The sequence below is a fragment of the Pteropus medius genome, unplaced genomic scaffold (genome assembly GCF_902729225.1).
Source record: "Pteropus medius unplaced genomic scaffold, Ma_sr-lr_union100, whole genome shotgun sequence".
Taxonomy (NCBI): domain Eukaryota; kingdom Metazoa; phylum Chordata; class Mammalia; order Chiroptera; family Pteropodidae; genus Pteropus; species Pteropus medius.
In genome coordinates, this window is record NW_024346150.1 from 80,242 (window position 1) to 107,352 (window position 27,111).

Below are 27,111 nucleotides of genomic sequence, written 5' to 3' on the forward strand. Positions count from 1 at the left end.
TGAGTCGGGTCCGTTTATGTAGGTAAAGTTTGGATTAAGGTCATTTTATTTACTAGGATGGCCAACATTAAGTCAAAGTTAGAGTTAGAGTTCAGGGTCATCAACAGGAATTAGGTTAGAAGTTCAGTTTTGGGGATTAGAGAACCATGACATAGTCAATATTAGAGCTAAACAGTGAAGGAGTAGATCAGGAATCAAGTGACAAATGAGCTGTAGGTTTAGGGGTCAACATTTTGGGTTAAGGTCAGGGGGGTGGTGCTAAAGAAAAAAAATTCTGTCAGCGTTAGGGATCAGGGTTAGTTAGAGCTGCCTGCTAGGAAAAGGATGAATGTTGAAGCCTGTATTGGGAAACAGTAAACAAATTAAGATCAGGGTTAATGTTAGGAATTGAGGGCAGTTCTAAAGGTTGCAGTCGAGGTCAGAGTAGTTGACCTCAGGCAGGTAAAATTTAGGAGATTGGCAGTAGGTAGATGCTCTTGTTTTGCGGGGAAGTCTCTTATTCCCATGTAGTCGCAACGGCTTCTTTGACCAGAAAAATAACAAACTAAATTTCAGGTCATGGTTCTGGACTTCAGCTAGAATTGCAGGCATCCGGGATTCGAGTTTCTTTTATTCTGCTCTTTAAGCTCAAGGCTCTTGCTATGGCCACTACAGTTGAGAGGCAGGGGTTCCTAGACTCTGTTGTTTACATGATAGAAGGTGGGAAAGGGAAAAGGACCCAGAGGATATATGAGAGGCCTAGTCATAGTGGAGGGACTGCCTAGGGGAGAGGGGACTGGTGACTAAGGGGGAAGTAGACCAAGGAAACGCTGTTGCTGTAGGATAAAGGGATGACTGAATCCTCTGAAAATTCAACTCCACTGCCATTCATTTCCTTTATTTCCTAGATATTAAGCCCTCCTCTCCAACTGTCATCCCTAGCCCTGCATTTCACCCCCTTCTTGCATGTTCCCTTACAGAATACTTCCCTTGCCTATAATTCTCCCATGTTTTTCATCTTATCATCCAGTCCTAGCCTGCCTCTCTTTCCACCTCTTAATCTACACGTCTTACTTTAATTTATCCTCACCCAAATCTGAACTTTCCCATCACTATAGCTCTCTCCCATAGTTTCCACCCACTCATTCATTTGCTGAATACCCCACCCTCAGTCCAGCACAACTGGCAAGTACCCCTGGTCCCTGCTATGTGCCCTCCCCTGATTCTAAGCCGCCTTAATTTCTTGGTCCAGTTGTAGATCCCCTTCCCCCACTCCCCAAAGAGAAAAGAGGAAATGAGACCCAAAGAGGAAACTGGGTCTTGCTGATCCCACGCCCAGCCAGGCCACTGACCACACCCCCATTTCACTCCCAGCTTGACCCTGCCACTGACCATAGCACTATCCCCTACCCAACCTGACCCAGCCATTGGTTGCATCCCACGGCCCCTCGCCGCCCTGCAATTCCAGCTATACTTAGACACTATCAGTGTCCCTACACTATCCCCCCCATCCCAGCCTAATTTAGCCACTGACCACAGCCCCCATTTTTCTCAGCCTCCTGTAGCCTGACCTAGCCTGTGACCTCACTTTATCATTTTCTGATTTAGCCACTTTCCACATAATTATTCTTCCCCTTCCCCCAGCCCGATCTGGTGACTGATTACATATGTATTTTTTCCTACTCCTGTCTTCCCCAGCCTTTCTCTATAACTTGTCTTCCCCATTTCCAGCCCAATACAGTAACTAACCTCATCCTTTTTTTTTTAATTTTTTAAAAAAGATATGTACATGTATTTTAATTTTTGATTAATTTATTTTCCAATTACAGTCAACATACAATATTATATTAGTTTCAGGTATGCAGCATAGTGGTTAGGCATTTATATATGTTATGAAGGGATCACCCCAATAAGTCTAGTACCCATCTGACACAGTGTACTAACCTCATCCCTTTTGCCCCTACCTGGTACTAACCACATCCCCATCCCGTTTTTCCCACAGCCTAACCAACATCCCCTAACCACAGTCTCATCATCTTTACATTCCCAGCGCAACCTGATCCTTTTTTCTCCCTTCCCAGTTTCTTGCTTAAACTCAAGCTACCCTAGCCACTGAGGAGCTACTGATGACAAGAAGCTCTGGGATCCCAGCCTGACTTTGGGTCCTGGTCCCTGAGAGTTGACATGATGGGTTGTCATCAGGTCCTGTCAGTTCTACCTCTTAAATTTTCTGAGCAACATCCTTCTCTCCACTATTCTATCTCTGGCTTCATTACCTCTCACTTGTGCTAATGCAGTGTCTTCCTAACCAAATCTCCAAGGTAACTGCCAGTTATTTTCCTAAAATCCAGTTCTGGATATGTCCCTTCTCAGCTCACAGCCTCTCTTGGCCACCTGTTGCCCTTTAGTAGATAAAATTCCTCTTACTTCTCTCTAGTCCTCCTTCGCCTTTCCTAACTTCCCCATCACTGCTCCCTTGCAGGTACCCTGTGCTTCAGCCAGCGTGTCTACTCACTTCCCTGAATGCGCCTCCGTGATTTCCTGCTTCTTCACCTTTGCTTATGCTATTATTTCTGCCTGGAATGCGACCCCTGACCCATCTCCAGCTGGTATAATGGAGAGAGCTTGAGCTTTGGAGTCAGAGAGACCTGGGTTCAGATCCTGGCTTCACAACTTATTAGCTCTGTGATTTTGGACAAGTACCTTGAACAAATGCTTTTTAGAACCTCAGTTTCCTAAACTGTAAAAATGGAAATAACGACACCTACCTTTCAGGGTTGTTGTAAGGATTAAATGAAATCATGTACACAAAGCAATGGACCATATAGTCAATAAAAAGATAGATCACTATTATTCTTTATTATCTTTATTTTAAAATCCTTATTTCAAAGGACACTTTTCATGGAGACTTTTTGATCCCCATCACTCCCTTGAACTTACACTTCTTGGCTCTTACTACATCTTGCCCTCTATTATAATTCTTATTTAGCTGACTGAGAGCCCCTTGAGGGCAAATGGTAGGGCCTACTCTTGGTTCCCAGCCGCTGAGACTTTAGCCTAGTGCCTTCCCCACAGTAAGTCTTCAGAAATGCTTGCTAGATGAATGGAGGGAGAATGTCTATATAATGGGAGGGGTGATATGAGACAACTGTTGTGCTTGCTGATAGAGGTGTATTTGTGGGGAAGCTGTGTGCCTGGGATAGGGTCATTATGAGAAGATAACACGGTTGTGATGGGATCTGTGTAGAGGCTGCGTGTTTGAGATAATGTGTACTTAGAGACAGTGTAAGCTTTGTGGGAAAAAGCTCAGTGCATAAGCTGGGGTACATTTGGGGAGAATGAATATGCGTGGGTAGGGGTGTAGCTGAGGAGAGGCTGTGTTGGGGGAGGTCAGGTCCAGCCTTTCAGCTGCCCGGTCCAGCCCTAAATGAGCCTCCAGCAGCCTGAGGCCGGATATGTCAGTCTCACCCACAACCCTCACCCCCGCCCCTCCTCCCCCTGCTCGCGGTTGCAGACTCAGAGGCCAAATTTGGTAACAGACTGAGTGTTACTCCCCCAACCCTTTTCTATTCTGACTGTCTTCAGCTTTCTGTCTCCCTTTGTCTCTCACTATAATTACCTGTCTTTCTGCAACTCTCTTTGTGGGTATCTGCTCTGACTGTATTTTCCATATATCCCAAATTCCTTACCCGTAGTACACTTACATTCCATTCCTTGCTGGGATTTGACCTTCTGTCCTGCATTCCCCACCCTCCAGTTGCCCAACTCCTCTGGAATGCGTCTCAGGAATGTCTTGAGGGAGGAGGAGTTCTCTGGGAGGGGGACATTGGGGGAGGGGGTATTGTTGCTATTCCTTAAAACATGATGGAAAGGGGAGCAAAGTTCTCAGGCCAGAGCAGGAACTGGATAGCTTTCTTGGATAGTTCCAGGGGCCTTGTTTTATACCCTCATCACCCCCAATTCACTCTTCAGTTCTCACCCTCTTGTGGCTATGTAACTGTCTGCTCATGACCAGCCTGAAAGTAAGGGTAGGCATGACTCAGCTCCCTTATCGGGGTCTCACCAGAGCTTTCCGTACTTGAGTAAGGAGGGGGTATCCATATGTCCGGAGGAAATGGGGGGAGATGTGGAATTTCAGCTTAGAGTGGGGGATCCATTCAGTCCTGCCCTCAGCTCCTCTGACTTCTCCAACTTTCCTCCAGCTCTCCAGTGACTCCACAGCCAGGTCTGTCCAGCTACTGGGCGAGATGCCCAAGGAATGGGGAGGTGGGCAGAAAGCTAGAACTGGGGAGACTGGGAGGGTCCTCTCATTTGAGAGGAGAGGTAGAGAGCGAGCTGTGGTTTCTTCTCTTTTGAGACTCTGGACCAATGGTCCTCAACCTTTCTGGCACCAGGGACCGGTGCTCCTATGAGACTCTAATACCTGATGATCTGAGGTGGAGCTGAGGCGGTGATACTCATGCTGGGGAGCGGCTGCAAATACAGATGAAGCTTCGCTTGCTGGCCCCCTGCTCACCTCCTGCTGTGTGGCCCGGTTCCTAACAGGCCACAGGCCGGTACCAGTCTGCAGCCCGGGGGTTGGAGACCCCTGCTCTGGACTGTTTAGAAGGTCAGAAATGGTCTCTCAGACCCTGACCCAGACTCTTTCCACATCAATCTCCTCTCCCTAGTTTCTACTTAGATTTTTCAATCCTGCTTACCTCATCCTCTCTAATGACTTCACCTCCCCCCAAAAAACATGCCCCTTCCCAACTTCCCTGCTTCTCAACTGCCTTTTGTATCCCAACATCCCCACCTCTGCTTCTCCCTTCTGAGGCTAGCAGTTTGTCAGAAGGGGAATGGGCATCCTGGATGCGCTCACTCTCTTCGTTAAGAGGCACCAATCCCTGTACCAAACTGGGTCACATCATCAGCTATGGGGCAGACTTGTCCTCTTGTGCACTGTGTGCCACCTGCCACCTCCAATGGTTCCTCCAACCCACTGAGAGGTGGTGCCAGGAAGGCAGAGGAAGGCAGGGGAGGGCAGGATAGGACTGGTATCCTCAGAGACACTGAAAATACCATCAGGGGAGGCAGCTAAGATAGAGGACAGATTCTGAGAAGGACTTACTGAAAAAGAACACACGTAGGAGTTGTAGTGAGGACTTGGTAACTTGGAAAGAGCAGGAACTGAGAAGAACTGGGCTCTTTCTCTGACCTGCCTTGAAACTCCTCCCCCCCAACCCCCCACGGGGTCTGATTGCCCTTCTGTAAAATTGAAGAGTTGACTAGATAATTCCTGAGCTCTCTTTGGATTAGAGGGTCATAATTCTAGCTTGACTGCCAGGGAAGCCAAATATGGGGCCAAGCTCCTCAGGGAAGCCCCAGAATCTCAGATTAGAGGAAAGCTGGGACAGGAGTGGGCCTGGATGGCTTGAACAGCCAGTGTTTGGTCTCCCTGCCAGGCTAGCTAGAGTCAATGTTTGCAGGCTTCAAGAGCCCTTGGGAATTATCTAATATACGTCTTCATTTTGTAGGGAAGCTGTGAGGGAAGGTCACATGATGAGTCAGGGCAGAGCTCTAAGAATTCCAGACAGGGAAAAGCCAGCAGGATTTAATGGAAGACAGAGAAAAAGACTGAACCAGGAAAAGGTAAAAACAAGGCAGAGGAAGGGCTGGGAAAGGAACAGGGACAAGGGGAAAGAGAAAGACACTCTCAGAAGAAAGAAGGGAGGCACAGATTCCAGTGGTGAGGACAGGGTACTGTCCTCAGATCACACTGCATTTCAGACCTGCTCTTGCACCTTGCAGACCAGCCTCTCCTTTAGATGTCTTAGGTGATTAGGACTAGCCCTTTTGATGTAATAAATCTTTCACTCTATAAAATTATTAAATAAAACTAAAACAACCTCATTACTACCTGCTTTGGTGAATCCCTTTCAAAAACACTCCTCCTTGGGACGCCACCTGAGGGATCCTCACTCCTTCAGTAAGGGTATTCTAATGCCCAATGCCATGGGCCAGGTGTAGCCAGCCTGGAGAGGAGAAGCTGCCACCATGGTTGCGCTTTCGCTGAAGATCAGCATTGGAAATGTGGTGAAGACGATGCAGTTCGAGCCATCCACCATGGTATACGACGCCTGTCGCATCATTCGTGAACGTATCCCAGAGGCCCTCACTGGCCCTCGTGAGTCTGATTACCCAGGTGGCTGGGGTGGGAATTCTTGGTCCATTGTGTTCCCAGGCTCTTGGCCTTGAGGCATGACCTTATTGTCCCCCAAGGCTACTTATCCCTCAGGTCGATGCTCCATGGCTCGCTCCTCCCCTCTAGGCCCAGAATCACTGGGGAAATAATAAGAGGCAGCAATGCAGCCATTCAGCCACATTGGGGTCCTCATATGTCTGAAGTGATCCATCCTCTCTTTTAGCCAGCGACTTTGGGCTGTTTCTGTCAGATGATGACCCCAAAAAGGGTATATGGCTGGAGGCCGGGAAAGCTTTGGATTACTACATGCTCCGAAATGGGGTAAGTGTCACTTCATCAAGGACTACCAACCTCTTTTTCCATTAGCTTCCCCATTCCACCTCCCTATTTTCAGCACCTACATTTGTTGTCTCTGACCTCTCCCATGCTTTCTGTGTATTAATGGTGGTCATAATATTCTGCTTTTGAGTGAACCATCATAGTCTTTCTTTTAATAACCTCCTTTCTTCCCCTCTGGCCATGTAAAAAAGAAGTAATACCTCTAGCTTAAAGTGGGCCCCTATCTCCTATTCCTGCCTCAACAGGACACCATGGAGTACAAGAAGAAACAGAGACCCCTGAAGATCCGAATGCTAGATGGAACTGTGAAGACTATCATGGTGGATGATTCTAAGACTGTCACCGACATGCTCATGACCATCTGTGCCCGCATTGGTAAGGGGTCTCGGTGGGGCTGAGGGCTCAGGCAGGGAGGCTCCAACTCTGCCAAAAGATGTGGATGCAGTGCCTGGGATGCTACCAACCCTTTCCCCTCCCCTAGGCATCACCAACCATGATGAATATTCTCTGGTTCGAGAGTTGATGGAAGAGAAAAAGGAGGAGGTGACGGGGACCTTACGAAAGGACAAGACACTGCTGCGAGATGAAAAGAAGATGGAGAAACTCAAGCAGAAGTTGCACACAGATGATGAGCGTAAGCAGAAATGGAAAAAGGAGGGCACTGGAATTGATCTGGGTGGCAGGGGGCAGCGATTTATTTGTTATTTATTGAACACTGCTCTTAGAAGACACTATTTTAGACACTAGTGATGCTTCAGTAATGAAACAAAGTCTTATACTCACTGAAATTAGCATATTAATGAGAGAAGGTACTAGATGAAAAAAATAAACCAAAAGCCAGAGACCAGACAGCACAGGGGCCTTGAGGGCTTGTGATTGAGGGGACTCTCTGTGTCCCAGTGAACTGGCTGGACCATGGCCGCACACTGAGGGAACAGGGAGTGGAGGAGCATGAGACACTTCTGCTGCGGAGGAAGTTCTTCTACTCAGACCAGAATGTGGACTCCCGGGACCCCGTACAGCTGAACCTTCTATATGTGCAGGTGTGAGAGGACTTGCCTGGGGTAATGGAGGTAGGGAGTGAGGACAGAAGCACGGCGAAGGGCATTCCTTCAACCACATGCATTGTTCACCTCCTTTCCCTGTGTGGTCCAGGCACGAGATGACATCCTGAATGGCTCCCACCCTGTCTCCTTCGACAAGGCCTGTGAGTTTGCTGGCTTCCAATGCCAGATCCAGTTTGGGCCCCACAATGAGCAGAAGCACAAGGCTGGCTTCCTTGAGTGAGTAACTCACATCCCACACCCTATCAAGGCCCAGGACTCCCTGCTGTTGTGACCTCAGTAGGCCTCTCTCCATCCTAGGCCTTCTCACCCCATTTCTTCTCCTGAGGTACCTGGGTTTGACCTACATGGGTATTTTTTTAGCTTCCATCAGACATTTGTCTCCTCGCTGGCCCCATGTGGAATATGAATGTGGTCCAGATCTCTTCCCCTTCCACCTATGTCCTAAGCAAGCATGTAACTTTTTTGAGATTCTCTGAAGAATTTTATTGCAGGAGACAGAGGGAAATAGGATACAGTTTTACTCATATGGAATATTAGATTTAAAAAGTCCCACAAGTCTTCATCCATTGATATTTCTCAAAATGTAGAGTTTGGCTTGGCTTTCTCAGCTTCCTACAGGTGCGGTCATTCTTCTGGTGAGCTCCTTCTGCTCTTGGTTCCCTGAAGTAATGCTCTTGACCCTCTTTCCCTCAGGGACTGAGCCTCAGGTTCCCTCAGTCCCTTTCCCTGTAGGGAGAGACACAGGCTGCATTCAAGAGCTAATGCTAAGTTATCTCAGTTTCAGAGACAATCCAGACTCTATTCCCTCACAGTCTTCCTTCTCCCCAAAGATAACACTGTCCTAGACATGTCCTCACAGCCCTAGGCCCACAGTCCATGGCCCATATGTCCCCGATGCTGCCCACGACATGCTGACCCTCCCTTTTCTGGTGTAGCTTGAAGGACTTCCTGCCCAAGGAGTATGTGAAGCAGAAGGGAGAGCGTAAGATCTTCCAGGTGAATGGGGGCAGGGGAAAGTGCTTGGGATGACCCGGGAGCTTTGCTGCTTAATCCTACTGACTAAATGGACCCCACCCCTGCCCGTCTGCTTCCACCCCGCTTCCACTCACTAAGCTATTCTCCCACTTCTCCTGTGCCAAGAATGCAGAAGACCTGGGCTTTTAGTCTCAGCTCCTTCACTGCATTTGCCATGGAATTCAATTTTCAATATTCTTGTTTTCTTTTGTTTACTTCTAACATGGGATAACAGTACCTGCCCTACGTAGGGTTGTTAGGAGAATCAAATGAGATAGTACACCTGAAATTACTGTGAAAAGTGTATCTTTGTTCAAATTAACTTGTTATCCCCACTCTTTGAGTACTCAGCCCTAAAGGCCTACTATTTGACCTACTTCCTAACGATCCATTCATATCTCCAGAATGTCTGAAAGTTCCTTGACTATATCCCTTGAACCATCGCTTCTGCAGATCCTTTATCAGCTCCCAGCCCATCACCCTCTCATTTTTCCTATCCTGTACTCTCTAACCTTTCCTGTGTTCCCATAATATTCTCTCATTATAGTTAACATCTCAACTCCTTGTCTGCAATATTATCCTCCCCATATTTTGCTAAATCTTTCCCCATTTCATTCTCTAAGGCACACAAGAATTGTGGACAGATGAGTGAGATCGAGGCCAAGGTCCGCTATGTAAAGCTAGCCCGTTCCCTCAAGACATATGGTGTCTCCTTTTTCCTGGTTAAGGTGGGTTATAGACTCTTCTTACTGCTCTCCTTATTTTGCTCTTACCCTTTCCTGTCTGACCTGCCTTCAGTCAAATTTCCCAGCATTCCCTAAGAGTCTCATTCTCTACCCTGTGAAAACATGCCTGTTGTTAGTTCTCCACCACCATTTCCCTTCCTACCCTACGTTTTCCCTCCCTTTCCCTTTCCCCTAAAGTAACCTTGTCCTGGTCCTAGGCACCCTGGTTTAACACTCCTCTCCATTTCAGCACCCCTTATAGTCTTAATCTGAAATGACCATTTCTTATTCGACCTCTGACCTATAACACCAATGACAACTCTGTCTCACAGGAAAAGATGAAAGGAAAGAACAAGCTGGTGCCCAGGCTCCTGGGCATCACTAAGGAATGTGTGATGCGAGTGGATGAGAAGACCAAAGAGGTGATCCAGGAATGGAACCTCACCAACATCAAACGCTGGGCTGCCTCTCCCAAGAGTTTCACCCTGGTGAGCCTGGGGGCTCAGGGGAGAAAGGGCTTTGAAATCTTCAGAGAAGGGGCAGCTGCAGAGAGGTCTTTCCATTTCCCTTGGGACAGGTGCACTGAACGTGACTCCAGAAAAAAGGAGAACTGGAACTATTGCAGGAACATGGAGGTTAGAGTTGAGAAGCACTCTCCAGGAGAGTGAGTTTTGTGTAAATGAAACTTATTCTTAAAGAGCAATAGAATAAAATTATAAAAAGCAAGCTGAGATCACAGGAAACTTGGGGAGAGGGAAGAAAAAGGTGATAGAAAAACGCATCTTCCCTCTTTCAGCAGCAAGTATAAACTGTAATTTTCCCCTCTGCCTTTATATTTTGGTGTTATGAATTGAAACTGACACCAACTTTCCGAAGTGCCTCAATGAAAGAGAAATTAGTAAGTACTAGTTTCCAATTTTCGATACTAAAGCTGATCTTCAGGTGTGGTACTTTAACAGTAAATGTTAGTGCCCTCCCAGTTTTATCAGAGTGAGAGAAAAGAGACTTAGTAAATGGCATGTCTTTGAAACTGTGCAGCACAAAGACTACTCCTTCCAAGGAAGACTATTTCCTTCCAAGGAAGAAAATAAAGAAATTGGAGGTTAAAGAAAGGCAGGCTTTTTCCTAGAGGGCTGTTGGCATAGGAAGATACTCTCATCAGCTTGCTCCCACTTTGTCACCCTAGGATTTCGGGGACTACCAAGATGGCTACTACTCAGTACAGACGACTGAGGGGGAGCAGATAGCACAGCTCATTGCCGGCTACATTGACATCATTCTTAAGAAGGTGAACACTGCCTGCCCCGTCCGCCCCCACCCGCCAGCCTTCTCCTTATCTTCTCTTACTTTCTCCCCAAGCCCGTCGTTTAGCAATGGGGACCCAGGTTCTGGAAAATGGTTGACTGGGGAAAGAAGAGGCTACCTTTCTCCTCACTTCCTCTTCTTTAACTCATGTTCCTTTTTCCGTCCCACAGAAAAAAAGCAAAGATCACTTTGGCCTGGAGGGAGATGAGGAGTCTACTATGCTAGAGGACTCGGTGTCCCCCAAAAAGTACGAAGGGACCTAGGCCAATCCTATACCTTGGGAGCAGGGAAGGCAAGGCTCGACTCTAAGGACTGTTGGAGGGTTGAGGAATCCTTAGGATGGTTCTTTAACTAGTAGAAGGCTATAATGAGACCTTCCGAGACCACAGGACCTGCAAAAGCAGTGGAGCTGGTGGGGAGGGGATGAAAGGAGGAAGGCCTCTGAGTGCTCCTCAGTATGTCCCCTCTCTAGGTCAACTGTCCTTCAGCAGCAGTATAACCGGGTGGGTAAAGTGGAACACGGCTCTGTGGCCCTGCCTGCCATCATGCGCTCTGGAGCCTCTGGTCCTGAGAATTTCCAGGTGGGCAGTATGCCACCTGCCCAGCAGCAGATTACCAGTGGCCAGATGCACCGAGGACACATGCCTCCTTTGGTAAGAGCGCCCTCACTGCCACCACAGTACCAACACTCCCCACTTCCCGCCCCTCCCCACACCCCTCAGCTGGGCCTAGCCAGAAGTTACACAGTCTTTTCCCCGTCCCTATTTGTATTCTTCTCCCTAGCCTCAGGTTCTCTTTTACCTTTTCTTTCCTCTAAATGTTCTCTCTTACTCCTCTCCTTGTAGACTTCAGCCCAGCAGGCACTCACTGGAACCATCAACTCCAGCATGCAGGCTGTGCAGGCTGCTCAGGCCACTCTGGATGACTTTGACACTCTGCCTCCTCTGGGCCAGGATGCTGTGAGTATGGGGTGGAGGAGAGGCCAATGGTACTGAAGCTGGGACTTCAATGGATAAGGTTGGGTTTGACCAAAGCAGAGGAAATCTTGAGGTTTGTATCTCTTTCAGGCCTCTAAGGCCTGGCGGAAGAACAAGATGGATGAATCAAAGCATGAGATCCACTCCCAGGTAGATGCCATCACAGCTGGTACTGCCTCCGTGGTGAACCTGACAGCAGGTAGGCTGGACGCCAAGCTCATTGTGTGTGGTGGTGGAGGGCGAGCGTGTGCGAGCACGAGTGTGACTGGCTCTGGTGTGACTATACCTTGACTCATGGAAAGGACTGTGTGTACATGTCTCCCTTAGGACGGACATGTGTGTGACTAACTGCCTATGACTATTCTCCTTCTCAGCCCATCGTCTAGCCTGCCCTATCTCTCATACATGGTCTTCCTCCTCCTCCCCTCAGGGGATCCTGCAGAAACGGATTATACTGCAGTGGGCTGTGCAGTCACCACGATCTCCTCCAACCTGACGGAGATGTCCCGTGGCGTGAAGCTACTGGCTGCCCTGCTGGAAGATGAAGGCGGCAGTGGCCGTCCCCTGCTGCAGGCGGCGAAGGGCCTTGCGGGAGCAGTGTCAGAACTGCTGCGCAGTGCCCAGCCAGCCAGTGCTGAGGTCAGGGGCCACAGGGCTGACACTAGGGACAAGAGAGGGTTCAAGCCCAAAGAGAAGGGGACCGTCCAAGCCACAGGATGGAAGTGTGGGACCCATGGGCACATAGGACCCATGGACATGTGGGCAGGGGTTGGGCAGCTTCTGACTGGTGTTCACTCTCCACAGCCCCGTCAGAACCTGCTGCAAGCAGCTGGGAACGTGGGCCAGGCCAGTGGGGAGCTGTTGCAGCAAATTGGGGAAAGTGATACTGACCCCCACTTCCAGGTTGGTGATACCCAACCCCCAGAACCCTAGCTTCTAGGAGGTGACCTCTGATCCTGAGTCCAGCTCCTAGTCCTGCTACTCTGAATTGACCCCTCAGAGCCAACCTGAACCTCTTTCTGGAATGACACTGGGAACCTCCAGTCCCTTTTTAGGAGATGAGAATTCAGAACCCCTGAATCCAAACTTAACCTACTAGTTCATCCTTGCCCCTAATTGATGATATTTTTTAGCCGCCTGTCATCTTTTCTCTGTCCTTCCCATATGTAGCACTTGCCCTAGCTTGAAGACATTTTGAACAGCCTTCAATCCTTTAGAATTTATACCCTGAGAACACTCTTCCTCTAGCCGCCCCCTTCCCTGCCCCATGCCAGTTTCCTCAGCTGACTTGTCATCCTGGATTTCCCATGCAGATATGTGCACCCAGAGGGTCTGGGGTTCGATCTCCCCCTGATCCCCCCACGGTAACGGCCTCTGGCCTGGGCCTTCCCAGCTTTGTCCTCTCTGAGCCGCATACACTCGCTTTTGTACCTCCCCCCAGCCTCCTGGGGGAGCAGGATGTGATGGGAGATGAGGAGGAAGGGCTCAGAAAATGGGATCAGGGAGGGTAGTACAGGGACTTGTTCCCAAGACTCCAGGGTGACTGCTTTTAACCAAGATTAAGAAGGAATAGATAAAAGAAGCTTGAGACGGGAAGGACCCCTGGAGGTGCCTTCTCTCCAACGCACTGTAACAGCGCTGTCCTTCCCTCCCATCACTGACCGAGTGTATCCGCCTCGTACATGTCTCCCTTTGGTGTAGGCTCTGTTTTTCTTGGTGTGGGTTTGTTCCTCGGTGGGGGTTCTGTCCTACTGGGCGCTCAAGGCAGGGGCTCGGGTTAGGTTCTGGTTGCTTCTGCATACACTGTCCTGATTTTGGAGTCGGAATAATGAACCAGCTTATGCCTCTGAGAAGGGTCCAGGTATCCCAAGCCCAATCTTGGGCCATGCTGACTGCTCTTTTCCCACAGGACATGCTAATGCAGCTAGCCAAGGCAGTGGCAAGTGCTGCAGCTGCCCTGGTCCTCAAGGCCAAGAGTGTGGCCCAGCGGACAGAGGACTCAGGGCTTCAGACCCAGGTTATTGCTGCAGCAACACAGTGTGCGCTGTCCACCTCCCAACTGGTAGCCTGTACCAAGGTGAGTCCCAGAGGTTTCTCTAGCCCGTGCTGAGAGGTAATGCTGCCACCCACATATGAGCCTCTCATTTTATTTCTTTGGCTCCCGAGACCTCATTACCCAACCCAATGACTTCTGTGGACACTATGAACACCCTACTTCACAACTCCTTTCCCTTTCCTACATCTCTGACACCCAGTTTACCCACAGGTGGTGGCACCTACAATCAGCTCACCTGTCTGTCAAGAGCAGCTGGTAGAGGCCGGACGACTAGTGGCCAAAGCTGTGGAGAGCTGTGTGTCCGCCTCTCAGGCAGCCACAGAGGATGGGCAGCTATTGCGGGGTGTAGGAGCAGCAGCCACAGCTGTCACCCAGGCCCTGAATGAGCTACTGCAGCACGTGAGGGCCCATGCCACAGGGGCTGGGCCTGCTGGCCGTTATGACCAGGCCACTGACACCATCCTTACTGTCACTGAGAACATCTTCAGCTCCATGGGTGATGCTGGTAAGGACATCTCCCCTGGGAAGACAAAGAACCCCAGTGAGGTTTGCCAAGCCTATTGGACATTCCTTTGCAGACCTGCCACCTCACCCTAAGGGCTTAACACAGACTGGGTGTTTAATTTCTCTGAAACCTCTGGTTCTCCATCTGAAAAGCAGGAATATAATCCCTGCTCTGCCTTTTTTGGCACATTTAAGGAATATATCAAAGTGTATACAAAAGTAGATGAAAAGTAGCATTATTAGGAGATAGTCTTCCCCTCTCCACTCTGTCACCACCAAAAGCCTTCACAAAACATGTCTCATCTTCTCAAGACTATTTGCTAAAAATACCCATTTTCCCTCCTGTCAAAGCCCACCAGGAAATCGGTGTCTCTCCAAGATCCTAAACCTAGAAAACACTAACTCCAGGGATATCACTTGAGAATTCTGCACCCCGCTTCCCCCCGTCTCTTTACTGTCCTGAAAAACCCTATCTATCATGTCTACACCACTTTCCTGCAGCCCTGGCACCCTCTTGGTATCTCTGGCTTCCTTACCTGATTGTGCCCTGTCTTCGTAGGTGAGATGGTAAGACAGGCCCGCATCCTAGCCCAAGCCACCTCTGACCTGGTCAATGCCATCAAGGCTGATGCTGAAGGGGAGAGTGATCTGGAGAACTCCCGCAAGCTGTTAAGCGCTGCCAAGATCCTAGCTGATGCCACAGCCAAGATGGTGGAGGCTGCCAAGGTACAGAGACTGTGCAGACTCCCAGACTGTGCCCTGATGGGAAGTAGAACAGTCCGGACGGTCACCCTCCCTCCTGGGGAGACCCAGGAGAAGCAAAAAATATAAGTGAAAAAATACAGAAGCACTCATAAGTGCATCCCTAAGCTGCAGAGAGACAGTGGCCTAGGCTTCCAACCAGTGTGATTCCCGAAGTCCTCATGACTGACTAACAACCATACTCTTTTTCTTCCTCTGAGTCCAAGGTCTGCTGTTTCTACTTTGCCTTACTTTGCTGCCACCACCTGCCCGAGATCCCTCTTGTTTCCTGGTCTCTCTCGTGTATGCCTGTAGGCCTCAGTCCCAGGGGCTCCACTGCTAACACTGCAAAGACAAGGCAGTGAGACCCAGGGACACAGGGTGCAGAGGACTGTCAAGAAGAAGTCAAAAGACTTCCAGGCCTGGAGTTTTTCAGTTTACCACATTAACCAGATTTCCTGCTTTAGTATTGTTGAGATCCCTGCTCTAAACTACATCCTCCTCGTCCCAGAGAGCCCTGCTCACTCCCATTTGCTAGTGTTAATTTCTGGGGAGTAAGGGGAGAAACATGCCCCCTTCCCCAAAGAAGAGAAGAAGAAGAAACAATTCTACCTTAAAAATTCAGCATCCCAAAGAGAACCCAGTCTTCCCAAGGTTTCTCATTTGCTTGGCTGAGGTCTCATTGGTGATTATCTTTCAGTGAGGATATTAGAAATGACTTTGGGAGGAAAAGTCTAAGTCTGGAGGGATCAGAGTAGAGATTATTTAAGATTCACAGGAATGACTGTCCACTTTTCTCAGGGAGCAGCCGCCCACCCTGACAGTGAGGAGCAGCAGCAGCGGCTTCGGGAGGCAGCTGAGGGTCTACGCATGGCAACTAATGCAGCTGCACAGAATGCCATCAAGAAAAAGCTGGTGCAGCGCCTGGAGGTGAATAAACGGGAAATAAACTGGGAGTAAAAGAATGTGGGTGCCCTGGGAAGACTGAAAATGGGAGGGATATGCAGAGAGAGTCACTTAATATTTCCTTGGAGGATGGCATGGGCAGGGTCTGAGAATGCCTGGGGCTTGTCCTGACTATTCTGTTTTCACAGCATGCAGCCAAGCAGGCTGCAGCCTCAGCTACACAGACTATTGCTGCAGCCCAGCATGCAGCCTCTACTCCCAAGGCCTCTGCTGGCCCCCAGCCCCTGCTAGTGCAGAGCTGCAAGGTGAGACTCCAGGAAGCATGTTGGGGCAAGAGGAGGTATGGGAGGAGAGGGACTTTCCCCCAGGCTGTGGATGGCGGGGGGTTGGGGGGGTGGTAATTCTCATGACATTTTCACCTACAGGCTGTGGCAGAGCAGATTCCACTGCTGGTGCAGGGAGTCCGAGGGAGCCAAGCTCAGCCTGACAGTCCCAGTGCCCAGCTAGCCCTAATTGCTGCCAGCCAGAGCTTCCTGCAGGCAAGGCACCCTCTCCCTATCTCTCAGACCAGACCTTTCCCACCCTTCTAAGTCCCCTAGAGCTCTTACAATTTAAATCTCTGCCAGTAGCCTCTGTCCTAGTACTGAGCCCTAGTGCTCACCATGTCCTGTCTATCATCAGTCCCTGTACTAAGCCCGGAGGAAGGATGGTACCTTCATCTGCCTGCCTATTCCCCAACAGCCAGGTGGGAAGATGGTGGCAGCTGCAAAGGCCTCCGTGCCAACAATTCAGGACCAGGCTTCGGCCATGCAGCTGAGTCAGTGTGCTAAAAACCTTGGCACAGCATTGGCTGAACTTCGCACCGCTGCCCAGAAGGTATGGGAGCTGGCTCTCTTTTTGGAAGATGAGGGTAGAGTCCTGGGATGATGGGGAATCTGCAGAATAACCTACAACAGGGATAATCATGTAACCCGAGGCATCAGTGGGATACAGCAGTACCTCCTATACCCCAAACCCTCCTATCATTATAGGCTCAGGAAGCATGTGGGCCTTTGGAGATGGATTCTGCACTGAGTGTGGTACAGAATCTAGAGAGAGACCTGCAAGAGGTGAAGGCAGCAGCTCGAGATGGCAAGCTTAAACCCTTACCTGGGGAGACAGTAAGTATCCTTAAGTCCTTATTCTTACTCAAACTCTGATGTCTTTCTTCCCACCTATGCCCCAGAGCTGCCCAAAATCTCATTTAAATTGCCAGATTTCCTCAAGTAGCTTCTCAAGTTCCCTCTTCCCAGTCCCTCCTGCACTTGAGCCCCCTCCACCCCCCACCCTCTGAGACTCTCCCTTCATCCCTAGATGGAGAAATGTGCCCAGGACCTAGGCAACAGTACCAAAGCAGTGAGCTCTGCCATCGCCCAGCTGCTGGGGGAGGTTGCCCAGGGCAATGAGAATTATGCAGGTATGTGGGCAGGGCCAGGAATGGGGCGTGTGGTGAGGGGGATGGAGGAATAGGAGCTGATCTAGGGTCAGGGCTGACAGAGGAAACCACTAAGATCAGGGCCTGGCAATGAAGGTGCCTTTTTCCTTCTTCTCTCTTGTCTCTCCAGGTATTGCAGCTCGGGATGTGGCAGGTGGGCTGCGGTCATTGGCCCAGGCTGCTAGGGGTGTAGCTGCCCTGACATCAGATCCTGCAGTGCAGGCCATTGTGCTTGACACAGCCAGTGATGTACTGGACAAGGCCAGCAGCCTCATTGAGGAAGCAAAAAAGGCAGCTGGCCGTCCAGGAGACCCTGAGAGTCAGCAGCGGCTTGCCCAGGTCAGGTTTGGGAAGGGGTACTTTTTCCCTCTCCCCCAGATCCTATCAGAAGGCCCACTGTGATTGGGGCAGAGCCTCATCCACGCTGACAGGGATAGCTTCTAAGATCTGCTCTTGAGATCTCTCTGGATCTCACACTTTCTCTCCATCCTAGTACAAGTATCTCAGACTGCAGCAGGGGCCCAGCTAAACACCAACTTTGGGGAATTTTGATCACTGTCATTAATACCCTAACTTCAGCCTGCTCAGCTACAACACGCCGTTTCCTCTTTCACTTTCAGAGGCAGTAGAGCAATTATCTTCTCTGTCCTGTGGGTAGAGGAGGGGATCTCCCAAATCGTTTCCATTTTGGTAACTCCCTTCTCTTTCCTACCTCAGGTGGCTAAAGCAGTGACCCAGGCACTGAACCGCTGTGTCAGCTGCCTACCAGGCCAGCGAGATGTGGATAATGCCCTGAGAGCAGTGGGAGATGCCAGCAAGCGACTCCTGAGTGACTCGGTAGGAGGACGGGGTATGGGGGGCAATGTAGAAGCTGAAGAACTCCAAGCTTCTCCTTCTACCTCTAGACCTCGCCTTGACCCTGATGTCTCAGATTTATCTCCTTTCATCAGTCCCAGGCTCTGGGCCCTCCTCCCAGAACTTTTTTACCAAGCTCTTCCTCGTATCGTTCTCCATCCTTGCATCTGACTTTCTCTCTGACCCTGCAGCTTCCCCCCAGCACTGGGACATTTCAAGAAGCTCAGAGCCGGTTGAATGAAGCTGCTGCTGGGCTGAATCAGGCAGCCACAGAGCTGGTGCAGGCCTCTCGGGGAACCCCTCAGGACCTGGCTCGAGCCTCAGGTCGATTTGGACAAGACTTCAGCACCTTCCTGGAAGCTGGCGTTGAGATGGCAGGACAGGCTCCGGTATGAAGAGGCACACAGGGTCTAGTTCAAGGGTTAGGTAGGAAGCACCTGTGTGACCATGGAGTCCTGCCCTGCTCCTGGCTCCCTCCCCTCCCAAGTCTATAGCAGTACTTGAGCGTCTGGGACAGAGGATCCCTTTTAGAGATAGATAAGGGACTGGACAATATGTTGACCTCCTCATCTTCAACAGAGCCAAGAGGACCGGGCCCAGGTCGTGTCTAACTTGAAGGGTATCTCCATGTCTTCAAGCAAACTTCTTCTAGCTGCCAAGGCACTGTCCACAGACCCTGCTGCCCCCAACCTCAAGAGTCAGCTGGCTGCAGCTGCCCGGTAAATTGGAGCAGGGAAGCTCAGCCCTAGCATGTTGGAGAGACTGGGGAGGGGGCTTTTCATGAGATGTCCCCAGCTTAGGAGCGGTTCCATGCAAAAGAGAAATAGCTAGGGACTCACCATGTATATAGACTCAGGAATGACCTGTGCACCCATTCACTCAGCTTTCTGTTCCTGCCAGGGCAGTGACGGACAGCATCAACCAGCTCATCACAATGTGCACCCAGCAGGCGCCAGGCCAGAAAGAGTGTGACAATGCCTTGCGGGAATTGGAGGTCAGCACTTGGCAGGCTGATGGGTTGAGGTCGAGGAAGGCATTATGGATTTGGGGGTAAGGGAGGTGTCTTGGATCTGACTCTGCTCTCTACCTACACAGACGGTCCGGGAACTCCTAGAGAACCCAGTCCAGCCCATCAATGACATGTCCTACTTTGGCTGCCTGGACAGTGTAATGGAAAACTCAAAGGTCAGTGCAGCTGAGAACCCAGCAGGGCAGTGGGCAGGAAGATGGAACTAACCGGGGGCTGCTCTACCTCTTCTGATGACAGGACCTGACTCTCCTGATACCCTCTGTTCCTCAGGTACTGGGTGAGGCCATGACTGGCATCTCCCAGAATGCCAAGAATGGAAACCTGCCGGAGTTTGGAGAGGCCATTTCCACAGCCTCCAAGGCCCTCTGTGGTTTCACCGAGGCAGCTGCACAGGTTATTCTCCTGAGATGGTTCCTGGAATGCCCCCTGCTTTCCTTTCCCCACCTCGCAGCCTGGCGCACACATAAATAAATCAAGAAGTTATGTTTGCAAAACCAACTCTGTGGAAACAGAGGTTCTTTCTGCCTCCTGAAGTGCAGATATTTGTCAATAATCACAAAACCCCAACAATCCGGATCGCTGTCACTCCCTAACCCTGGTGTTTTGGGTTATGATTACACTGTCCAACCGTCGGGCCTTTTCCAGCCCAGGCTTTCTTGATGTGTACTAATTAGCATATACAAATAATTCTTCACATAATTATTACTTTATTAAAATAGTACCAGTGACTGAATTTCCAGTTATTTGAGTTACTACTTAATTTCATCTTTTTCTACATTATAAAGTATAAAACAACCTACCAGCTTTGAGAGTATTTTGCTTTGGTATTTGAATTCTTAATACTGACCTGAGAGTTCATTATCTCAGACTGCTTCCCTCAAAGCCTACCATCCTGCGCCCTAAGTCTCCCCTACCTCCTGTTGCCCACTTCTATTGGGGAGCTGGCTCTGTATGGCTTAACTTATTTTTGAAAAAAGCATAAAGGGGAAAAGCAAAGCTTGAAGTATGAGTCAAACTTATGACAATCTTCCAATCATAAAAAAAAATTTTGGCAATTATTACACCATTCCCCTTTCCTCTTTCCAAATCTCTGAAGCTCGCAGGTGTTATAAATGTTAATTAGCCTAGTACCGTCCACAGTTTTAGAACTGTATTTTTAAAACAATCTTTGCGAGGGGGAGGGGGCTTTCTATAGTGTCAGTATAGTTTGTTAATAATTTGTTAACAATGGTTTGTTAATAATTTTGTTAATATTTAATAACTTGTTTAATTTGTTAATACCTATTTGTTAGTATTTAATAACTTGTTTAATTTGTTAATATCTATTTCGTATAGTTTGTTAATACCTCCACTCACATAGAACCCTGGTCACTAAACTTACCCCCACTCCTCTTTGTCTCCACTATCACTATTCGATTCCTACCTGAGAAATAAATATTCTTTATCCCTCATTCTCAAACTTCTCTTTCCCCAGGCTGCATATCTGGTTGGCGTCTCTGACCCCAACAGCCAAGCTGGACAGCAAGGGCTGGTGGAGCCCACACAGTTTGCCCGTGCAAACCAGGCAATTCAGATGGCCTGTCAGAGTTTGGGGGAGCCTGGCTGTACCCAGGCCCAGGTAACTCAAGAGAACAGGTACCATGGGCTAGTCTGGGAAAGGATGCCAAGCCAGGATGGACTGGCCCATTGGGAAAAGAGAAGATGAGGGAAGTATGGGGAAGAAGAAGACTGAGAGCCATCTTTGGCCTTCCACACATGGTCTCTCTTTGGGTAGTTGTCTTCTGCCTTGTTTCTCATCATTCTCTCCGTTACTGCTAAGCTCACGACTTCTCTATAGATGTTTGAACTTACTCTCTTACTGACCCTATTAGGATTTCTCCATTAATGTATCTGTCTTTTATCTCTCTTTGCTCCCACACCCTGTGGGATTCTCATCTTTGAGAATCTCTGTATCTCAAATCTGACTTTTCAGGTGACTCTGTCTTTTCTAATTAGACCTCCAAAGGTATTGTTCTCCATCCCCCAGCCTAAAGTTAGCTCCTTCCTGGGTGTGTACCCTTCCCTCTACCCTCATCATGGTTCTTCCACGTGTCTGTCTCCTCAGGTGCTCTCTGCAGCCACCATTGTGGCCAAACACACCTCTGCCCTGTGTAACAGCTGCCGCCTGGCTTCTGCTCGTACCGCCAATCCTACTGCCAAACGCCAGTTTGTACAGTCAGCCAAGGAGGTGGCCAACAGCACAGCCAATCTTGTCAAGACCATCAAGGTTCCCAGTGTTTGAATTCTCAGCCTCTCCCTGACCTGTCTAGTCTTTCCCCTGAGTCCCTCCATCATTCCCCAAGCCTTCAACCAAAACCCTTTTTCTTGAGCCCAAGCCCTTTCCCATCCACATTGGTCACCACCAGCCTCTGCCCGCACCTTTAAGCCCAGGAGAGAGACCTGGGCTTCACCCTCTTTGCCCACAGTCTATCCTGAGGACCTCTCTCGTACCCATTTCCAGGCACTAGACGGGGCCTTCACTGAGGAGAACCGTGCTCAGTGCCAAGCAGCAACAGCCCCTCTGCTGGAGGCTGTGGACAATCTGAGTGCCTTTGCATCCAACCCTGAGTTCGCCAGCATTCCTGCCCAAATCAGCCCCGAGGTAAGGCAACCTGAAGGGAGAACTGATGGGCTAGCTGCAGCCTCATCTCAGGAGCTGTGAGACACCTCTCCCCTCCCTTCTCCCCAGGGCCGGGCCGCCATGGAGCCCATTGTGGTATCTGCCAAGACAATGTTGGAGAGTGCTGGGGGACTGATCCAGACAGCCCGGGCCCTGGCAGTCAATCCCCGGGACCCTCCACGCTGGTCAGTGCTGGCCGGCCACTCCCGTACCGTCTCAGACTCTATCAAGAAGCTTATTACAAGCATGAGGTATTGAAGGGATGGAGAACTGGTGTGACTGGGGGACATACATTGTGGCAGAATGGAGGGGTGGACACTTAGGTACAGTTAGATGGAATAGTGTTGGAGGATACCTGTTGGCCAAGATTCGGGGTATATAAGGAAAGATAGGCTAGCCTTGTTTTACAGGGCTGTTCTTGGTATTGGAGCCTGTGATGTGTCTGCAGGGACAAAGCTCCAGGGCAGCTGGAGTGCGAGGCGGCCATTGCAGCTCTGAACAGCTGCCTACGGGACCTAGACCAGGCTTCCCTTGCTGCAGTCAGTCAGCAGCTTGCTCCCCGCGAGGGAATCTCTCAAGAGGTAAGGGAGAAGATAGTTATGTGAAAAGTTGTGTCTGGGAAGAGAGATGGCAGACTTGAAGAAGATGGGGGATTCACGGAGACGTCAAGAGAATAGAACATGCCAAGGGCAGTTAGTTCGGTATGGAAGGAAGAGTGGGGTCCTATGCAACTAGAGGGTTCTATTCCAGGTCATAGGGCTAAAGTCCCCTTTCTCCCCAGGCCTTGCACACTCAGATGCTCACTGCGGTACAGGAGATCTCCCATCTTATTGAACCGCTGGCCAGTGCTGCCCGGGCTGAAGCCTCCCAGCTGGGACACAAGGTACCTGGGGAGACGAGTGGGGAGTCCCGGGGGTAGGGTTAAAGAGGGTACCTTGTCCTGCTAACCCCCATTCCAACCCCTTGCCTCAGGTGTCTCAGATGGCCCAATACTTTGAGCCACTCACCCTGGCTGCAGTGGGTGCTGCCTCCAAGACCCTGAGCCACCCGCAGCAGATGGCACTTCTGGACCAGACTAAAACGTTGGCAGAGTCTGCCCTGCAGTTGCTGTACACAGCCAAGGAGGCTGGCGGTAACCCCAAGGTATTGCAGGCTGGGAGGGAGGGGCTGCCAATAGTTAGCATTGGAGAAGCAAGAACAGGACCCCTCTCCACTCACTCACTCTGCTCCACAGCAAGCAGCTCACACCCAGGAAGCCCTGGAAGAAGCTGTGCAGATGATGACAGAGGCCGTAGAGGACCTGACAACAACCCTCAATGAGGCAGCCAGTGCTGCTGGGGTCGTCGGTGGCATGGTGGACTCCATCACCCAGGCCATCAACCAGGTTAGTCTTTGGGTGCCTGTGGACACTGATGCTACCCTGGGCCAGGGTTCCTAAGCACAGTGGCAGAGACCCTGACTATCTTCCCCCTTCCTCCCCCATCAGCTAGATGAAGGACCAATGGGTGAACCAGAAGGTTCCTTCGTGGATTACCAGACAACTATGGTGCGGACAGCTAAAGCTATTGCTGTCACCGTTCAGGAGATGGTGAGTTTGAGAGAGTATAAGAGGACTGCCCTTGGAGAGCCAAGTTTGGACATAATTTTACCTTTTACATTATTGCCAGGTAACCAAGTCAAACACCAGCCCTGAGGAACTGGGCCCTCTCGCTAACCAGTTGACCAGTGACTATGGCCGGCTGGCCTCACAGGCCAAACCTGCAGCTGTGGCTGCTGAAAATGAAGAGGTAAACATGGAGGCAGCTCTGACCTTCCCCTTGCTCCTCACAGAGAACCGCAATGGCACGTCTCTTGTTTCTATCATATCAGCCTCTGGGGCTATCCTACCTTCAGCTTCCTTTAGTCTTTCATAGAGAGGGGAAGACACCCTCAGGGCCACTCCACTAACGAGTGATCAGGGCTGTGTATAGGGATGGGATCAAAGCCTTCATGAAGTCACAGGGATAAAGGAGGCAACCCAGGATCTAGGATATCCCATTCGATTGCTATTGCTCCTCTGGACTTGTGGCTGCTGCTCTGTTCTGCTGCAAGTATATATTCCTTTCTCTGTCCTTCCTTGTTGCAGACCTGTGAAGCCCTTCCTTCCCTAAGCTCCTGGCTTTCCAAGAAAGCAAGTAATTGGATCTTAGCAAGACACACCTAATCCCCAACCCCAAAACCCTCCACCATACAGGCCAAATTGTAATCCATGCTCTCTGATCCAAATACCCCAGCGTGAGGTGCTTCTCCCTCTTCTCCTCACTATGCTTAACACAGTCCTCACCAGCTGGTGCCCACGTGCTATTATTATCCCTGTGTAGGAGGTGACCTCCTGCCGAAAGGATATGAAACAGGAAAAGTCTGCGTGCTCTGATGCATGTTTTTTAGGTCCTTAGTGACTCTTCCAAGCACATGGGGGTACCCTGAGTGCCTCATGTAAAAGCCATCTCCTTTTTCCATCTGCTCACAGATAGGTGCCCACATCAAGCACCGGGTACAGGAGCTGGGGCATGGCTGTTCTGCTCTGGTCACCAAGGCAGGTGCCCTTCAGTGCAGCCCCAGTGACGCCTACACCAAGAAAGAGCTCATAGAGTGTGCCCGGAGAGTCTCCGAAAAGGTGACTGTGCTCATCCCTGCGGACTGGCTCCCCAGCCCTGCCACCTTGCCCATCCTCCTCCAACCTTCCCAACCCTCTCCTCTGTCCGTTCTCCCAAGCAGCAGTGACCTTTTTTCTTTCACATGGCACCTACCACAGCCACCATGTGACTTTCCTCCCTAAGGTTTCTCACGTGCTGGCTGCACTCCAGGCCGGGAATCGTGGCACCCAGGCCTGCATCACGGCAGCCAGCGCTGTGTCTGGCATCATTGCCGACCTCGACACCACCATCATGTTTGCTACTGCTGGCACACTCAACCGTGAGGGTGCTGAAACTTTCGCTGACCACCGGTGAGGAGGTTACCTGGGCCTCAGGGAGGCAGGATGGGGGTGGGGCCAGAGGAGGCTAGAGTACGGGAAGCAGCAGGAACACTGAGGAGAGCTGACTAGACTGGACCCTCCCTCAGGGAGGGCATTCTGAAGACTGCAAAGGTGCTGGTGGAGGACACCAAGGTCCTGGTACAGAATGCAGCTGGGAGCCAGGAGAAGCTGGCACAAGCTGCCCAGTCCTCTGTGGCCACCATCACCCGCCTCGCTGATGTGGTTAAGCTAGGTGCAGCCAGCCTGGGAGCTGAGGACCCTGAGACACAGGTATCCACCTGATACCTCTAATTCTAGTCAGATCCACTTCCTATTTCCCCTTTTCCTCCCACAAACCAGAACCTCTGCTCTCCCACACAGGTGGTGCTGATCAATGCAGTGAAAGACGTGGCCAAGGCCCTGGGAGACCTCATCAGTGCAACCAAGGCTGCAGCTGGCAAAGTTGGGGACGACCCTGCTGTGTGGCAGCTCAAGAACTCTGCCAAGGTTGGCGGGAATGAGAGCAGTCCCAGGAGAGGGAGCAGATCAATGTGCTTCCTCCTGCTCCTTAAAATGACCCCCTCCCCCATTCCTCTGACACCGCTAGGTGATGGTGACCAATGTGACATCGTTGCTCAAGACTGTGAAAGCTGTGGAAGACGAGGCTACCAAAGGCACACGGGCCCTGGAAGCAACCACAGAACACATACGGCAGGAACTAGCGGTGAGCAGGAGTCCGGGGCATCGGGGCCTCCAGTCAGAGGAATCATGCTAGACCGAACCTGCACCTCACGTGTATTCGCAGAAATGTAAACGGTCCATGCTCTTCTCACTCATTGCCAGATGTCTTAAGTGAACTACTTAAGTCTTAGTCTTCCTCACTTTTTTACTCCTTAGCATTTGACAACTATCTTCTTTCACCAACATCCTCCCACTTTCTCCAGTCACCAGTGGCCTATTAGTTGCCACATTCAGAGTCCTCTTCTTGGCCTTCACCCTCTTAAACATTTCCAAAGCATTTGACTGTGGTAACAAACTGTCTTGGAAATTCTTTCTTCCTTTGGCCTTCATGGCGCTGGTTTTTCTCTTGCCTCTCTGACATTTCTTCTATAGTTGTCATTGAATCATCTTCAACCTAGTAAATGTAGAGGCTTTTCCAGAATTGTACAAATAGCCTTTTTTCTCTATTCTCTTCTTTGGTACGTTCAACCACTTTCATTATCATTCTCTAAGAAGTTCATTTCCAATTCTGAGTTCAGTTATTTTTCAGCTGCCTATTTGACACCACCACCGAGATGCAATGCCTCCCAACATGCTACTTCCTGACATGCTACTTCCTGTTAATGGTGGCAATAACCTCCCAGTCATGAAGATTCACCTCAGTCATCTTTGACTTCACTGTCTTATTCACCATATCCAGGCCATTGCCAAGTCCTTTTAACTACCATCTCATCCCTCCCCCGCCCAGTCTCACAGTGATCTCTCTAGTGCAGATTTTCATTTGTCCTCCCTCACTGGAACTGCTGTACCAGTTTTTCACCTGGTCTCTCTGCCTTCAATCTATCATTCTCATCTCTCCTACTCATCTTTCTCACTTCTGAATTCATCTTTCTGATATTGTTTTCATCTCTACTTGGAGATGTCCAAACTGAAACTTTAAACTTTCTGCCTTCCAAACCTGATCATTCCCTCATTTTTCTGATCTCAGTAAGTGGCACCTTTTAGTAATTCAGTTCCTGAAGCCAGAAACCCAGCTTTAACATCCTTCTCTCATTCCCCCCATCTAAGCTCATCAGCAAGTCTTGTTAGTGCTCCCTCCATATTTCATTTTCTCTTTTCCCCATCTCTAACAGCACCACTTTGTCCAAACCATCATCAGTCCTTAGCTGTATTTATGCCATAGCCTCTGTCTCATCTCCCTGCTTACATACTCACCCCCCACAATCCATTCTCTCTAGACAGTAGCCAGAATTATTGTTTCAAAATATAAGTTAGATTATGTCACTATTCTGCTTAAAATCCTGCCCTGGCATCTGTGGCAGAATCCACACTCCTTCCTATCACCTTTCAGTTCCCATGGCCCCTGCCAACTTCCCCACACTCATCCTATCTCACTCTCCTCCCATTCTGTACCCCAGACCCATTGCTCCCTGTCAGTTCTTGCCCACTCCAGGCCCTTGCAACTTGCTTCTCTCCAAATTTCTGAACATCTGGCTTCTTCCAGTCTTTCAGGCTTCAGCTTAAAAGTTCTCTCCTCAGAGAACCCTTTCTTGAGCACCTATCTGAAATAGGACCTCATTT

General features: G+C 50.0%; 1 protein-coding gene across 3 annotated transcripts in view; it reads left to right on the forward strand.

The window, feature by feature from the left end:
- TLN1 (talin 1) overlaps positions 1-27,111 on the forward strand; it is a 31,590-nt gene that overhangs the window by 706 nt on the left and 3,773 nt on the right. Inside the window, exons 1-49 of one of the 3 annotated variants that reach the window (XM_039875419.1) lie at positions 4,049-4,204; positions 4,337-4,588; positions 5,983-6,145; positions 6,387-6,484; positions 6,748-6,877; positions 6,984-7,136; positions 7,403-7,545; positions 7,658-7,785; positions 8,505-8,565; positions 9,207-9,311; positions 9,641-9,796; positions 10,495-10,596; positions 10,784-10,860; positions 11,086-11,266; positions 11,459-11,572; positions 11,681-11,789; positions 12,021-12,229; positions 12,395-12,493; positions 13,500-13,667; positions 13,857-14,151; positions 14,710-14,876; positions 15,693-15,821; positions 15,986-16,102; positions 16,223-16,336; positions 16,539-16,673; positions 16,829-16,957; positions 17,151-17,253; positions 17,402-17,610; positions 17,989-18,108; positions 18,318-18,515; positions 18,706-18,845; positions 19,027-19,120; positions 19,222-19,311; positions 19,427-19,549; positions 20,631-20,774; positions 21,261-21,422; positions 21,657-21,797; positions 21,885-22,066; positions 22,264-22,396; positions 22,597-22,698; positions 22,788-22,958; positions 23,050-23,199; positions 23,302-23,403; positions 23,483-23,602; positions 24,325-24,471; positions 24,635-24,801; positions 24,918-25,101; positions 25,192-25,317; positions 25,418-25,534. In XM_039875419.1, coding sequence (XP_039731353.1) covers positions 6,016-6,145; positions 6,387-6,484; positions 6,748-6,877; positions 6,984-7,136; positions 7,403-7,545; positions 7,658-7,785; positions 8,505-8,565; positions 9,207-9,311; positions 9,641-9,796; positions 10,495-10,596; positions 10,784-10,860; positions 11,086-11,266; positions 11,459-11,572; positions 11,681-11,789; positions 12,021-12,229; positions 12,395-12,493; positions 13,500-13,667; positions 13,857-14,151; positions 14,710-14,876; positions 15,693-15,821; positions 15,986-16,102; positions 16,223-16,336; positions 16,539-16,673; positions 16,829-16,957; positions 17,151-17,253; positions 17,402-17,610; positions 17,989-18,108; positions 18,318-18,515; positions 18,706-18,845; positions 19,027-19,120; positions 19,222-19,311; positions 19,427-19,549; positions 20,631-20,774; positions 21,261-21,422; positions 21,657-21,797; positions 21,885-22,066; positions 22,264-22,396; positions 22,597-22,698; positions 22,788-22,958; positions 23,050-23,199; positions 23,302-23,403; positions 23,483-23,602; positions 24,325-24,471; positions 24,635-24,801; positions 24,918-25,101; positions 25,192-25,317; positions 25,418-25,534 — 6,474 coding nt within the window. In that variant the 5' untranslated portion in view covers positions 4,049-4,204; positions 4,337-4,588; positions 5,983-6,015. Of the gene's footprint in view, positions 1-4,048; positions 4,205-4,336; positions 4,589-5,495; positions 5,611-5,982; positions 6,146-6,386; positions 6,485-6,747; positions 6,878-6,983; positions 7,137-7,402; positions 7,546-7,657; positions 7,786-8,504; positions 8,566-9,206; positions 9,312-9,640; positions 9,797-10,494; positions 10,597-10,783; positions 10,861-11,085; positions 11,267-11,458; positions 11,573-11,680; positions 11,790-12,020; positions 12,230-12,394; positions 12,494-13,499; positions 13,668-13,856; positions 14,152-14,709; positions 14,877-15,692; positions 15,822-15,985; positions 16,103-16,222; positions 16,337-16,538; positions 16,674-16,828; positions 16,958-17,150; positions 17,254-17,401; positions 17,611-17,988; positions 18,109-18,317; positions 18,516-18,705; positions 18,846-19,026; positions 19,121-19,221; positions 19,312-19,426; positions 19,550-20,630; positions 20,775-21,260; positions 21,423-21,656; positions 21,798-21,884; positions 22,067-22,263; positions 22,397-22,596; positions 22,699-22,787; positions 22,959-23,049; positions 23,200-23,301; positions 23,404-23,482; positions 23,603-24,324; positions 24,472-24,634; positions 24,802-24,917; positions 25,102-25,191; positions 25,318-25,417; positions 25,535-27,111 lie in introns of those variants that run through there. The other 2 variants (XM_039875418.1, XM_039875417.1) reach the window with 2 other exon arrangements.